At 39.3% G+C, this 13905-nt stretch overlaps 1 protein-coding gene across 3 annotated transcripts in view; it reads right to left on the reverse strand.

The window, feature by feature from the left end:
- rb1 (retinoblastoma 1) overlaps positions 1-13905 on the reverse strand; it is a 206405-nt gene that overhangs the window by 109538 nt on the left and 82962 nt on the right. For all 3 annotated transcript variants that reach the window (XM_072584569.1, XM_072584568.1, XM_072584570.1), the window contains one exon: positions 9302-9504. In XM_072584569.1, the coding sequence (XP_072440670.1) occupies positions 9302-9504 (203 nt within the window). The remainder of the gene's footprint in view (positions 1-9301; positions 9505-13905) is intronic.

The following is a 13905-nucleotide window of genomic DNA, read 5'->3' on the forward strand; positions in this document are numbered from 1 at the left end:
AACAGTAGAGTAGGTGGTTGAAGAAAGGAGAAAGAAAGAGGCAGTGGAACAAAGAACAGTTCATGGGGAGATAGTAGAGTGATAATGGTTCTGGACTTGCATTTTTGTGCGCATGGATTCAAGTTCCACTGTGACACCCAGTGGTCTTTAAATTTATTTAATAGTATCTGCAACTCAAAAATCCTAGAATTGAGAGCAAGTATCAGTAACGGTACCATGAAACTATTAATATTTGCATTTTTTTAAAAAAAGTCATTCAGGGAAATAAATCCGTTGTCCTGACCAGATTGACATGTAACTAGACCCAAAGTAATGTGGTCACACTTATGAACTAGCCAAGCAAGTCACTTCATTCAAGGGCAATTACAAATAGACAAGAAACGCTGTCCATGCCAGCAACATCCACATCCCATAAAAGGAATAAAAACACATGATTAGAATGGTTTACGCAGGCTCTCAACATGGATTGGTTATTCAGTGTCATAATTTCCATCTAACTGTCAATTGATTGAGAGCTGCTGACAATCATGGAAATCTCCCTCTACACATCAGCATCCTTGATACTAAGTGTAAAATATAAAAGTGAGGACATATTTGGCCTTGCCACTTCCACCTTTCTCTCTTTCCCCCTCGCAACTTGTTTCAGTAGCTTCACTTTTATTTCAACAGATGTATTTACCTCTTCTCTCTCTCCTCCATCCCCAACTCCGCCCCCCACCCCCCCAATATTCAGTACTTCAACCTGACTGCTGACATCAGGTGTGATATTCTGCTCCTGAGATGTTGAGCAGAAAACATAGAGGTTCTTGTAACTTAACTGCTAGTTCTGCACCATATTCTTAATAAACCAGGAAAGAGATAACACTGGGCTATTGTCCTAGGTGATGTGTCACACAATTGGTTAGCATTCAAACACTATCATTCACAGGCATGCCTAAAACTAAACAATGAAACACAGGGACAGGGGTGATCAGGTCAAGACTGATCCTTTCCACAAATTCACACTGCACAGCATTAGTCATTCAACAGAGAAAGGAAATAGAGAGCTCATTGCTTTTTCCTCTTTCATAAGAGTCATTAAGGCAATTTGCAGACACAGTGCCTGTACTGAAATCCATTAATTCACCGCTGCCTTGGAATCAAACTTTGCTGATTTGTATGACTCAGTGCTACACCGAACAGGGAGATTTATAAGATGCAGCATTACATATGAGGTGATCCGAAACCCTGCTCCCATTTCATTACTCAGACCATTCATCCATTACTCCTGTTCGAGTTGACCTACATTGGCTTCCAATTATGCAATACCTTAATTTATAAAATTCTCCTGTTCGCTGTCAAGAGCAATCATGGCTTTGCTCCTTCCCCATCTCAATAATCTCCTCTATCCCACAACTCTCAACTGCATTATTCGAACTATGACATTTTGAGCATCACTGATTTTATATTGTTCTACCACTGGTGGCTATGCTTTCAGCTGTCCATGTTCTACACTCTGACATTTCTCTGCCTTTTCCCTCAAGCTACACCTTAAAACCCACCTACCTGACCAAGCTTTTGGCGATCTACTCCTTTGGTGGCCATTCTGACGTATGCTTTTAGAAGATTCCTTTAAAGAGCTTTGAGATCTTAGATAAGATTAGGTTAGATTAGATTACTTACAGTGTGGAAACAGGCCCTTCGGCCCAACAAGTCCACATCGACCCGCTGAAGTGCAACCCACCCAGACCCATCCCCTACATTTACCCCTTCATCTAACACTACGGGCAATTTAACTTGGCCAATTCACCTACTCTACACATTTTTGGACTGTGGGAGGAAACCGGAGCACCTGGAGGAAACCCATGCAGACACGGGGAGAATGCGCAAACTCCACACAGAGTCTGATTCATTAGAAAAGCATTGCTAGTGGAATATGTTGCTGATTGAAGTCAGTTTGAAGCCAAAAACAAACAGCAAATCCTCAATTAATGTAGTGATGAAGAGTTTAACTTCATTGCTTCTTTTTTCCAGCACTCTCATCCATGACCCATGCTTGGAGTCCTGAAGACGACATTTCAGGCAGCAACCAGCAGAGCTGGTTTTCAAAGAAAATTGAAGTTCACATCTAGCTTCTACATAGCAGTCTTTCTTATGTCTCAATAGAAGCCAAGTAAAATAACTATTCCACTACAACCATTCTACTTGGCAACATTAATTTCTTCAAACACACTATAGTTGTGAACTGCTGTTTAGTATAATTAGAGAATTTAGGTCTCTAATTCTCAAGGTTTGAGTTGTCAAAGGCAATCTGCTATCATCTCCCAAAAATAATTCAACATGAAATGGGCTAACAGTACAGCGATAGAAAGGATACAAAGCCAGCCCCAATATCATGACACGGAGATGCAATTTTTCAAAAAAAATTGATTCAGTGATATCGACCAGCATTTATAGCCCATGAGAAGCTGGTCATTCTTAACCTTAAAGGATAGCAGAGAATTTAGAAATACATAATATGATCAAACAGAGTCAGCACGGTATCTTGAAGGGGAAACCATGTCCCAAAAGTTTCACTAGAATTCTTTGAAGTAATCAGCAGGACTGATAAAAAGGAAGCAGTGGGTGCAATACATCCAGATTTTAAGAATTTGATAAGGTACCATATATTAGGCTACTTGATAAGATAACATGTGTTGGGAAGATGTTTTAATAGAATATGTAGAGGTTTGGCTAACTAATGGAAGACAACATTGGGATGGGGGGCATCTTTAAGATAGCAAAAGTGAGGACTGCAGATGCTGGAGATCAGAGTCTAGGTTAGAGTGGTGCTGGAAAAGCACAGCAGGTCAGGCAGCTTCCGAAAAGCAGGAAAATCGACATTTCAGGCAAAAGCCCTTCATCCGGAATGGATTTACTGCTCCTCCGATGCTGCCTGACCTGCTGTGCTTTTCCAGCACCACTCCAATCCAGACCCCGGCATCTTTAAAATGGCAACCTGTAACTAGTGGAGGCATCAGTGCTGGCACCACATTTGATTACAACATATATTAATGACTTGCATGAAGAAAGAGAATGTGCTCTAGCCAAGGGCTATTGAGGCTAGGCCATTCAGTATATTCAAGGCAGAGGTAAACAAATCAGTGAGTGAATCCAGGGATAAAGGGAAGAGGCAGGAAGGTGGAAGTGAGGATTATCTGATCAGCCACAATCTCACTGAATGGTGGTGCAGACTTGACGGGCTGAATGGCCTTATTCAACTACTACAGTTTATGATAGAGATATAGTGACCAAAACTGTTCAGTACTCCAGGTTCATCTTCACGAACACCTTATTTTGATATTCTCTGCACTTAAAACATTGTCAGTCTTTGGTACCAAAGTGCATGGCCACTCTCTTTCCTACACAATTCAATCTGTGATATTTTTGCCCACTCACTTAATTTATCACTGGCTCCTCATGGAGTCTTTATGTCCTAATCACAACACGTTTTCCCACCTATTTTTGTAGCAGCAGCACATCTCGATATATTCCCTCTTCCCTCCGCCCAAGTCATTAATGCAGATGTTAAATAATTGAGACCCTAGAACTGATCCTTGGGGCAATCCACAAGTTACATTTTTCCAAGTTGAAAAAGACCCATTAATCCAACCTTTCTTTAGTCTGCTAATCACTCCTCAATCAACGTTGATACTTTACCAAAGTACCATGAGCTCTTGTGCAATAAGCTTTTATGTGACACCTTACTGGATGCATTTTGTAAAGCCAAATATCATCTACTTGTTCATTTTTATCAACTCTGCTTGTTATTTCCTCAAAGAGCTCCAACAAATTTGCCAACCATGACTACCCTTCATAAATCCATGACGACTGTTTGATTATGTTCAGATTTTCTAAATTTTTTTTTCCTTAATTACAGTTTCTAGTATTTTCCCAACAACAGATGTTGGGCTGACTGGCATCTAGTTTGCTGCTTTGTCTCTCCCGTTCTTTTTGAATAGGATGAAATTAGTGGGTTTTCCAATCAACCCTCCTGGATTCTCCCTAAATCCAGTGAGTTTAGGAATATTTCAACAGAGGTGTCCACAATCTCTGCAGCCTATTCCTTTAAAACCTTTGAATACTGACCTTCTGGTCCTCACTAACTCTCCACCTTTAGTCCCAAGAATCATTCTGGTCAACCTTCATCACATTCCCTCCATAGCCAGAGTATCCTTTCAGAGACAAGGAGCCCAAAATTGCACAATAACCCAGGATGGTATCACCATGGCCCAGTACATTTGCAGCAAGACATGCCTGCTCCTATAACCAAATCTTCTCACGATGACGCCCACATACCTTTTACCTTCTTCGCAACCTGTTGTGCCTGCATGCTTACAGACTGTTGTATAAGGACACCCAGGTCACATTGCACCTCCCTCCTTTCCCAATTTAAATAATTGTCATTTAAATAATAATCTGCCTTCCTAATTTTGCTACTAGTGGATAAACTCATATTTATCTACATTATATTTCACCTGCCATTCACTCAACTTGTTCAACTCACACTGAAGCATTTCTGCATCCTGTTCATACCACCCTCTCAGCAAGTTGTCTCTCATCTGGAGTTACTGTAGTTAGCTTCCTCATCTAAAATCATTTATGTATGTTGTGAATAGCTGCAGTCGAATCACTGATCCCTGCAATACCCCACGAAACATTGCCTGCCACTCAAAAAAATGATTCAATCATTGCTACTCTGTTTCCTGTCTGCGACCAGTTCTCTATTCATGAGTAAATTACCCCCAATCCCATGTGTTATAATTGTATGTGCTATTCTCTTATGCGGGACCTTATTGAAAGCCTTCTGAAAAACCAAGTAAACCACAAGGCTACAAAATAAATTACAAAAACCAAGCAATCCCTTCTCCTTTTGTTTTTCCTGTACTTGCAGAATGACAAATACCCTTGAATATTGAATTCCCAGTCTTTGCCAACCTGCCATGTCTATTTAATAACAGTTAAATCATATTCATTGATTTCATTTTATGCTATCAACTCATCTATCTTGTTAAAATGCTTTGAAGATTCAGAAGAAGAATCTCAAACTGACTTTCTATCATTAATATTAACTCTAGCTCTAATTTCTGCTGCACTCATCTGCATATATTTTCTATTGCTTTCTGACTCACATTGATTATCATTAGTCTCTTCTCTACAGCTCTCATTTTCCTTTTGTGAACCTCCTTTACCTCCCTTCAATTGGCATCTTGTTCTCAAACAATCAAGCTGGCTTCATTGTCCTGGACGGTGTCATACCTCTTTGAATGTTGTACTCATTCTGTAAAATTGGGAGTCTTCCATCACACACCTGACTTGTGCCTTGGAGACAGTGAACGGGCTTTGAGGAGTTAGACTGACAATTACTTGCCACAGAATTCCGAGCTTTTGAACTGCTTTTGCAGCCACAATATTTATATGGCTAGTCCAGTTTAGTTTCTAGTTAATGGCAACCCCAAGGTGAAGGTAGTGTGAGATTCAATGGCAGTCATGCTGTTGAATGTGAAGAGGTGATAGTTAGATACTCTTTCATTGGAGACAGTCAATGCCTGGCATTAATATTACTTGTCAGCCTAATATTGAATATTGCACAAGTCTTGTGGCATTTGGACATGGACTACTTCACTGTCTGAGAATGGGCACTGTGCCTTACAGCGCCTGAGATCTGGGTTCAATTCCACCTTTGAGCAACTGTCTGTGTGGAGCTTGCATATTCTCTCTGTGTCTGCGTGGGTTTCCGCCAGATGCTCTGGCTTCCTACCACAATCCAAAGGTGTGCAGGTTAGCTGGATTAGCCAAGGTAAATATGGGGTTATGAGAATAGGTCAGAAGGCTTGGGTTGGGTGAAATACTCCAGAGAGTTGATGCAGACCTGATTGGCCAAATGGCCTCTTTCCACATTGTATGGATTCATAGAATCTAGAAATAGCAAAACATGTCGAATGTTGTGCAATCATCAGTGAACTTCCCCACTTCTGATGAAGGGAAGATCATTGAGAAAGCATCTGAAAATGGTTGGGCCAAGAATGGACCTTCAACAATCATAACTATCTGTTGTTGCTGGCTAAGACTCCAACCAGTGCCATATTTTCCCTCTGCATTCACACTGACTTTGACTTTGCCTGGAGTAGCTGATGCCACACCAATTCAGATGCTGCCTTGATGTTGAAGGCTACATTTCTACCTTTTTTGTAAACTGCAGCAGAAACTGCTCTCTTAGCAAGGTGCAACCAAATAACAAACTTTCTTTCATATCACATGCCAGAGTTCTGCCTTCAGCTTAATGACAGCAGAGTCATAGAGATGTACAGATCAGAAACAGACCCTTTGGTCCAACTCGCACATGCCAACCAGATATCCCAACCTAATTTAGTCCCATTTCCCAACAATTGGGCTGTTTTCCTCCAAGTTTTTCCTATTCATATACCCATCCAGATGCCTTTCAAATGTTGCAATTGTACCAGCCTCCACCAGTTCCTCTGGCAGCTCATTCCATACACGCATCACCCTCTGCATGAAAAAGTTGTCCTTTGGGTCTGTTTTATATCTTTCCCCAATCACCCTAAACCTATGCCTTCTAGTTCTGGACTCCCCCACCCCAGGGAAATGACATTGCCTATTTATCCCATCCATGCCCCTCATGATTTTATAAACCTATAAATTTTATAAACCTATAAACTTATATCCAGGGAAAACAGCCCCAGCCGATTCAGCCTCTCCCTGTAGCTCAAATCCTCCAACCCTGGCAACATCCTTGTAAATCTTTTCTGAACCCTTTCAAGTTTCACAACATCTATCCGACAGGAAGGAAACCAAAATTGTACGCAATAATCCAACAGTGTCCTGTACAGCCGCAACATGACCTCCCAACTCCTATACTCAATACTCTGACCAATAAAGGAAAGCATACCAAATGCCTTCTTCACTATCCTATCTACCTGCGACTCCACTTTCAAGGAGCTATGAACCTGCACCCAAAAGTCTCTTTGCTCAGCAACACTCCCTAGGACTTTACCATTAAGTGTATATGCCCTGGTAAGATTTGCTTTCCTAAAATGCAGCACCTCGCACTTATCTAAATCTCAGAGTGTTTGAAATGTATTTGAAATATTTTCTTTAGCGTACTCTTAATTCTAGTTTTGCCCCACAGAACTACAGGCTCTTGCACTACATTTATAATTGTGAGGAATGGAGGTTGACTAGTGAATATACAGCGAGCCTAGGTTTAAGACTGACAGGTCCTGGAGGAACCATCAGCTTGGGTGCCTCATTGCTCTCACAAGAAAGCCAGAACCTCAAATAGGAGGAATAAGATTTCCGGAACTCGCAATGCCAATACCATGCTCAAACGCATCTCAATCTTCACCACTATTAGGATTGCAAGCTCTAAGCCATAGTTTCATCAAATAGTCAAAATTAACAAAGCATTACATAAAGTCAGTACTTACTCAACTATTTCATTTAGATTATGAACATGCAACTGGACTGTGCAAGGAGGTGGACATCTAAAAGGAAAGACAACGTCATCCATTCTGCACCAAATTTGCAAGACATTTTCAATTTCCTAATACTGTATAAGAAACTTAGAATGTCCTTGCATGTTGCCAAAACACATTTATTAACTCCCATCTGGTCATCCATGTGGGACAAACACTTTGCAATATGTTAAGCATTTCCCATACTTTTGCAGCTAACACCAAAAGGCCAATGACAAGGAGATCTAATATCAGATCGGATCAGCCTTCTGCAAATTACGATAACAAGCATTTGACAACAAAACCACATCAGTGATAGTATCCAAAAGGTGGTTGGATGGGTGGTATTGGGAGAAAGAGAGAGATTGGCAGCTAATGCAGACAAGAATAACTGAAATCTGGAGGATGAAGAAAATAGAAAACTTGCAGAAAGCAGCTGGGCAACACTGTTCCATCATGGTTTGTTTCAGGACATAAAATATGTAAACACAGCTGAGGATTTGAGATCCAAAATTAAGAAACAATCTAAAATATGGCTGACTTATCAAATTGCTTCCAATTATTAACTTCAAAATTACATTTTGTGCTTCAGATAAATATTCCAGGACAAGATCTTCACATTTGCAGTTTTCTTCCTAATAACAGAATCAACTAACAGTGAATGATCTCGAACTCTTGGACAATTTTCTCACTTAGCTCTATGAGAATACAATTCCAAAAACATCTTGCAGTAACAGGTTCCCAGAGTTTGGCTGTCAGCACTCATATGTTGGGCCAGGGTTTAGAAGGGCGACAGGTTGAAATGTACAATATTCAGGGTCTTGGAGGGTAGACATTGTGTGCCCCATTTAAGACTGCGATAGTATTTTCTTTCCCTTTTAGAAGGTCGATACTCTGCAAAATTCTCTTCTCCAGACAGCAGTGGAAACTGGGTCATTGAATACATTCAAGACTGATCAACAAGGCAGTGAAAAGTTATAGCGAGCAGTCAGGAAAGGAGGTGGTCACAATCAGATATACCCATTACTGAGCCAAATCTTGAGCTCATGTCAGAAGGGTGTGTTCTCACATTCAGGCCAAAGCCTTGATGCTGCGAGGCTGATGAACTACAAACACATGGACTGCAGTGGTTTGAGGTGGTAGCTCATCATCATCTTCTCAAAGGCACCTAGGGATGGGCAATAAATGATTGCCAGCCAGCAATTCCAAAATTCAACGAGTAGACAAAAAAAGTCATTGTTGGAATTTTAAGTCTATTTAATTCTGGAAACAGAAACAGTGATGTGCTTCTGCAAAATAAATGCCTACCTTGGCAAAAAGAAAAATGTGTTTGTGTTTTGATTTCAACTTTACTAGCTGAATCAATGGAAGTATGCTCCAAAAGGAGTAAACCTTTTCAAAATCAATGACCTAGCTCCAAGTACCAAAATGCAAATTCAATGTGCCAGATCAAATTGAATATAGTCCTGACCATTTTGAAAGGTTATACATCTTCAAGATGAAAGGTAAATGTATATTCAACAATCTTGTCATTTTCATAGTTGACACCTTCTCATATTTACTAGTTCTTGGTTCCTAAATGCAGTACTAATTTGCAAAACATAATTTTTAAAGTATTTAGAGCTTGTATTCTTGCATAAAACATTAAACATATCACACCATATATCCAGCCTTTCTGGACAACAGCACGTTTAAATTTTTAACTTTAAAGCATTAAATTGTTATTCCATTTTATAACCAAATCACAATCTAATTTAAACTTGTGTATAAACAACACTGTCGTCAGTAAGTGGAAAATAATTACTCACAGTCTGCCAGGCAATACACTCCATGATCCTATGTTCACACCTTTCCAGGTGCTTGATCATCTCTCTGGTTAGATTTGGTTCTGCTTTAATAAAACTCTCAATAACCTTATAAAACTCATAAGCCTTTATATCAAAGACACGAAGGATCCACGGGAAGGAGAGGTCTGTCTCTGCTTGAATGTCACTCGTCAATGTTATGTTCCCTAAGAACAAAAATTAAAAATGAGCAAGTTCTATAACCAGTAATACAGTCAAAACACAGACAAAAATAAAAAGGTAAATGTTTAAAATTATTCACCTATAGTAAGGTCTTTATTCTTTATTGCAATTTGACATTCACATAAAGCAAATAAATAATCTACATTGAATTAGGGAAAACAACTGGGTCACTGACTCCTTGCCAGTTACTTGGAAATATGGACAGCCCTTAAGATCTTTTTTGTATGACAGGATTTATGATTTAACTGCATCCAACAAACAAGGAATAACACTTAAAGACAATCAACTTTATTTCTTGTTTATTGAATTTATACATAAGTGACTTTAAAATAATTAACAAAAGGGAGATGGAAAGCACCAGTTCTAATCTTGGGGTTGTTGAGAGCGAAAAATATCCTAATCTTGAGCAAGATGATATAACTTGGTACAACAGCATGCCCATCACAAATAAATATGTAATGTACAACCCCACAATATATTAACTTGAGATAAATATAGCAAGTGTAGCTTGTGACACTATCCTACCTAGCAGATTTCGATAAGGTTAAAGAAAGACTACTTAATTTCTTGTTAACAAACATCACAAATAAGAGGCATCTCAGTTCACTATAGGTAAAAACAATGACTGCAAATGCTGGAAACCAGATTCTGGATTAGAATGGTGCTGGATAAGCACAGCAGTTCAGGCAGCATCCGAGGAGCAGGAAAATCACCGTTTGGGCAAAAGCCCTTCATCAGGAATAGAGATATTCCTGATGAAGGGCTTTTGCCTGAAAAGTCAATTTTCCTGCTCCTCGGATGCTGCCTGAACTGCTGTGCTTTTCCAGCACCACTCTAATCCAGAATCTCAATTCACTATGTAAAGGTTTTCACAATATTTGTAAAAAGTACTTGGAGGAGATAGGACATTTGACAAGTGTGATCCCCAGCATCAACTCAAACATGTTCCACAAAGTGTATAATAGTCAGAGCTCCCTTTCAGAATCCCATGGCAAGCAACAATGCAACATATGTTATATTCAATGCAAATAATTTTAAAAGACAAAATATGAAGTTTAACAGTGTCAGCATTGGATCACTGACACTCTTGCTTCAGAACTATAAGAATTCAAGAAATAGAATAGACTAGCCAGTGCTTTAAGTCTGCACCAATATTCAACAAAATTATCACTAATCTGCGGTCTCAACTAAATACCCTTGCTTTCTTCCTGTATCCTTATTCCCTAAGGGACCAAAAAAAAATCAATCATAATGTACTCAATAAGAGTATCCACAACCTTCTGGGGCTAGTTGCAAATATATCCTCAACTTTTTGAGTGAAGAAATTTCTCCTCATTCCTGTTTAAATTGATCAACCCTTTCACTTGAGACTCTGATATATTCTTCTTTAGATATGTAGATTGCAAATACAAACAGTACACAAAGTGAGGTCTCATCAAAGCCCTTTTTAAAAAAGGGTTCGTGGGATGAGGTGTCAACAGCAAGTCCAGTATTTGTAATCTATCCCTAATTGCCTTTGAACTTGAATGGCTTGCTCAGATTTCAGAAGGCAGTTAAAAGTCAACCATATTGCTGTAGATCCTCCTTCCCTCAAGAATGTTAGTGAACAACATTGACCTTTACGATAATTGATGATAGTTTTATGATCACCTTTACTGAAATCAGCTTTCAGTTGCACCTTTTATTAATTGATTGTAAATTCCACCAGCTGTTAATCCACCTTTAATGACTGCAATACAATTTACCTTGGAGTGCTTGCTGCCTTTATACATAACTGTGACCTTCTTGTACAAATACAACCAAGTCCCTTTGAATATCTTAAAAAACATTCATGCCTTACATAATACCTGCTTTTCCAATCTTATTATTAAAGTGAAAAACCGCAGATGTCCCTAAATTGTACTCCACATTTTATTTTGTTGCCCACTAATATTAACCTATCGATACCCATTTGCAGTCTCTTTATGACCTCAAGGTTGAGGAGTTTTTCTGTTCAAAACCCACTTAAAAGATTTGAGTATAAAATCATAAAATGATTTTGTGCAAAAGGTATCATTCAATCAAATATGCATATGTTAACACTTTTGTAGAGCTAGTCAACCAGCTCCATTTAATCACCTCAAGTGCTACTATGTGTTGTACAACAACTGTGAAGGTCTTGTGAGGCTCCTTCCTATCAATTCTGGTCTCCTTCCTATTGGAAGGATGTTGTGAAACTTGAAAGGGTTCAGAAAAGATTTACAAGGATGTTGCCAGGGTTGGAGGGTTTGAACTATAGGGAGAGGCTGAACAGGCTGGGGCTGTGTTCCCTGGAGCGTCGGAGGCTGAGGGGTGACCTTATAGAGGTTTATAAAATCATGAGAGGCATGGTTAGGATAAATGGACAAAGTCTTTTCCCTGGGGTGGGGGAGTCCAGAACTAGAGGGCATAGGTTTAGGGTGAGAGGATAAAGATATAATAGCGACCTAAGGAGCAACATTTTCCATGCAAAAGGAAGTGCATGTATGGAATGAACTGCCAGAGGAGGTGGTGGAGGCTGGTACAATTGCAACATTTTAAAAGGCATCTGGATGGGTATATGAATAGGAAGGGTTTGAAGGGATATGGGCCAAGTGTTGGCAAATGGGACTAGATTGGGTTGGGATATCTGGTTGGCATGAACAAGTTGGACCAGAGGGTCTGTTTCCGTGCTGTACTTCTCTATGACTCGATGACTAACATTTGCTATGCCTTGCTGTTTCTTAGTTCCACTCAAACTGATTTTTAAAACTTAATTTAGGGATATAGGATTCACTGCCTTAGCCAGCATTTAACCGCCCATCCATAACTGCCCTTGAAAAGGTAGTAGTGAGCTTGAACAGCTAAATGTCACTTGGTGTCAAACACCAATAATGCCATCAAGGAAGGAGTTCCAGGATTTTAACACAGTGACAGTGAAGGAACAGTAACAAACTTCAATGTTAGGATAATTGTGATCCATTGATCTTTCTAACATATTGATCACACCCTTTATAACAGGTGCTACTCCAGCTTCTTTCCACCTATGCATTCGGTCAGCCTTTCTTTTCCAATCTCAGTCACTCTGCAGCCTTGTCACTGTAAAGGAATTAGATCAATCCATTTACATCAATTCGTGTATTCAAATCAACTTTTTGTGAATTCTGCATGCACACAGATGCCTTTAATATAGGCTTTATAATTTGAATTTTGATCCAATTTGATACTGCAAGTATATTAATCCTGGTCCTGCCATCTTGTACAGGTCCCACCTGTTTAAAACCAGTCCCATTTCATCAGAGATCAGATGCCCTTGCTCCTGCATCAATTTTCCAACCACTTGCTCAATTCTCCCATTTCATGCTCAATAACATGTGCGACACGGGTAATCTGAGAACACTGCTTTGGAGCCCTCTGGTTCTTTTCCCCAATTACAATAAACAGGTATATATAGAAATGAAAACAATACTGTTGAAGTCTAAAGTGTTAACAAAATTAATGTAACTAACTTGCTTGTACACAGTATGTCTCAACTAAAAAAAAATAATTCTGTATTCTTCTTAACCTGTTCAGTCACCTTCATAGTTGTGCACATGTGACGATGTTGCTCCTTTAATAAAGTTATGTTGTCCTTAGTATTTTTTCCAAAAGGGGTTGTAAAAGGGAGGTTACATATCTGTCTGGGTAGAGGCCACGTTGATTATGGCTAACAGATACTGCCTAAGGCAACAATCAGGGAAAAGGGCTTTTAGTTTTTTTTTAAAAACACTTTTAAAACAATGAAAGGGGCGAAACTAGTTCTCCCAGTTTAGGGATTTTTTTGGTTTGGTTTAGAATTTAGCTAGAGTGAAGAGAGGTTCCATACTGATTCTTTCTCTGACATCTCTCCTGTGTTTGATTTTACATTTTTGCCAAGAGGTGTGTTTATGGGGGTATTGCTGGAAATTGGAACTGCATCATTAAGTTGTGATAAAGTTGGTTGGGTTTTCAGATAGGTTAAATTATTCTACATTCTATTCTCTTTTGTTTACGTTTCACTCGGTAAATAAATTCTGTTTTGTTTAATACTGAGTGGTTTGACACTTGTATTGCTCCTGGAATATACACCTTACATCTGCTTAAAACAACTAGAAAAGTGAGGGTCTGGGCTACCTTCTTAAAATATTTTCAGGGAGTCAGGCATGGTCCATAACACGCCACAGTTTCTGTTCCTCTATCACCTTTAAAATTCTATTTCATCTCACCATTCTTCCCACCAAAATGTACTACTTCATACATAAAAGTGGTGCTATAACCTCCCCTGAACTCCTCCCTCCTTCCAGCCTTGATGGTTTCTTTAAACATCAGATACTACAAGTGGTAGAATTTCCCTTCACTGATTAGTCATG

This window comes from Chiloscyllium punctatum, chromosome 15 (genome assembly GCF_047496795.1).
Source record: "Chiloscyllium punctatum isolate Juve2018m chromosome 15, sChiPun1.3, whole genome shotgun sequence".
Taxonomy (NCBI): Eukaryota; Metazoa; Chordata; class Chondrichthyes; order Orectolobiformes; family Hemiscylliidae; genus Chiloscyllium; species Chiloscyllium punctatum.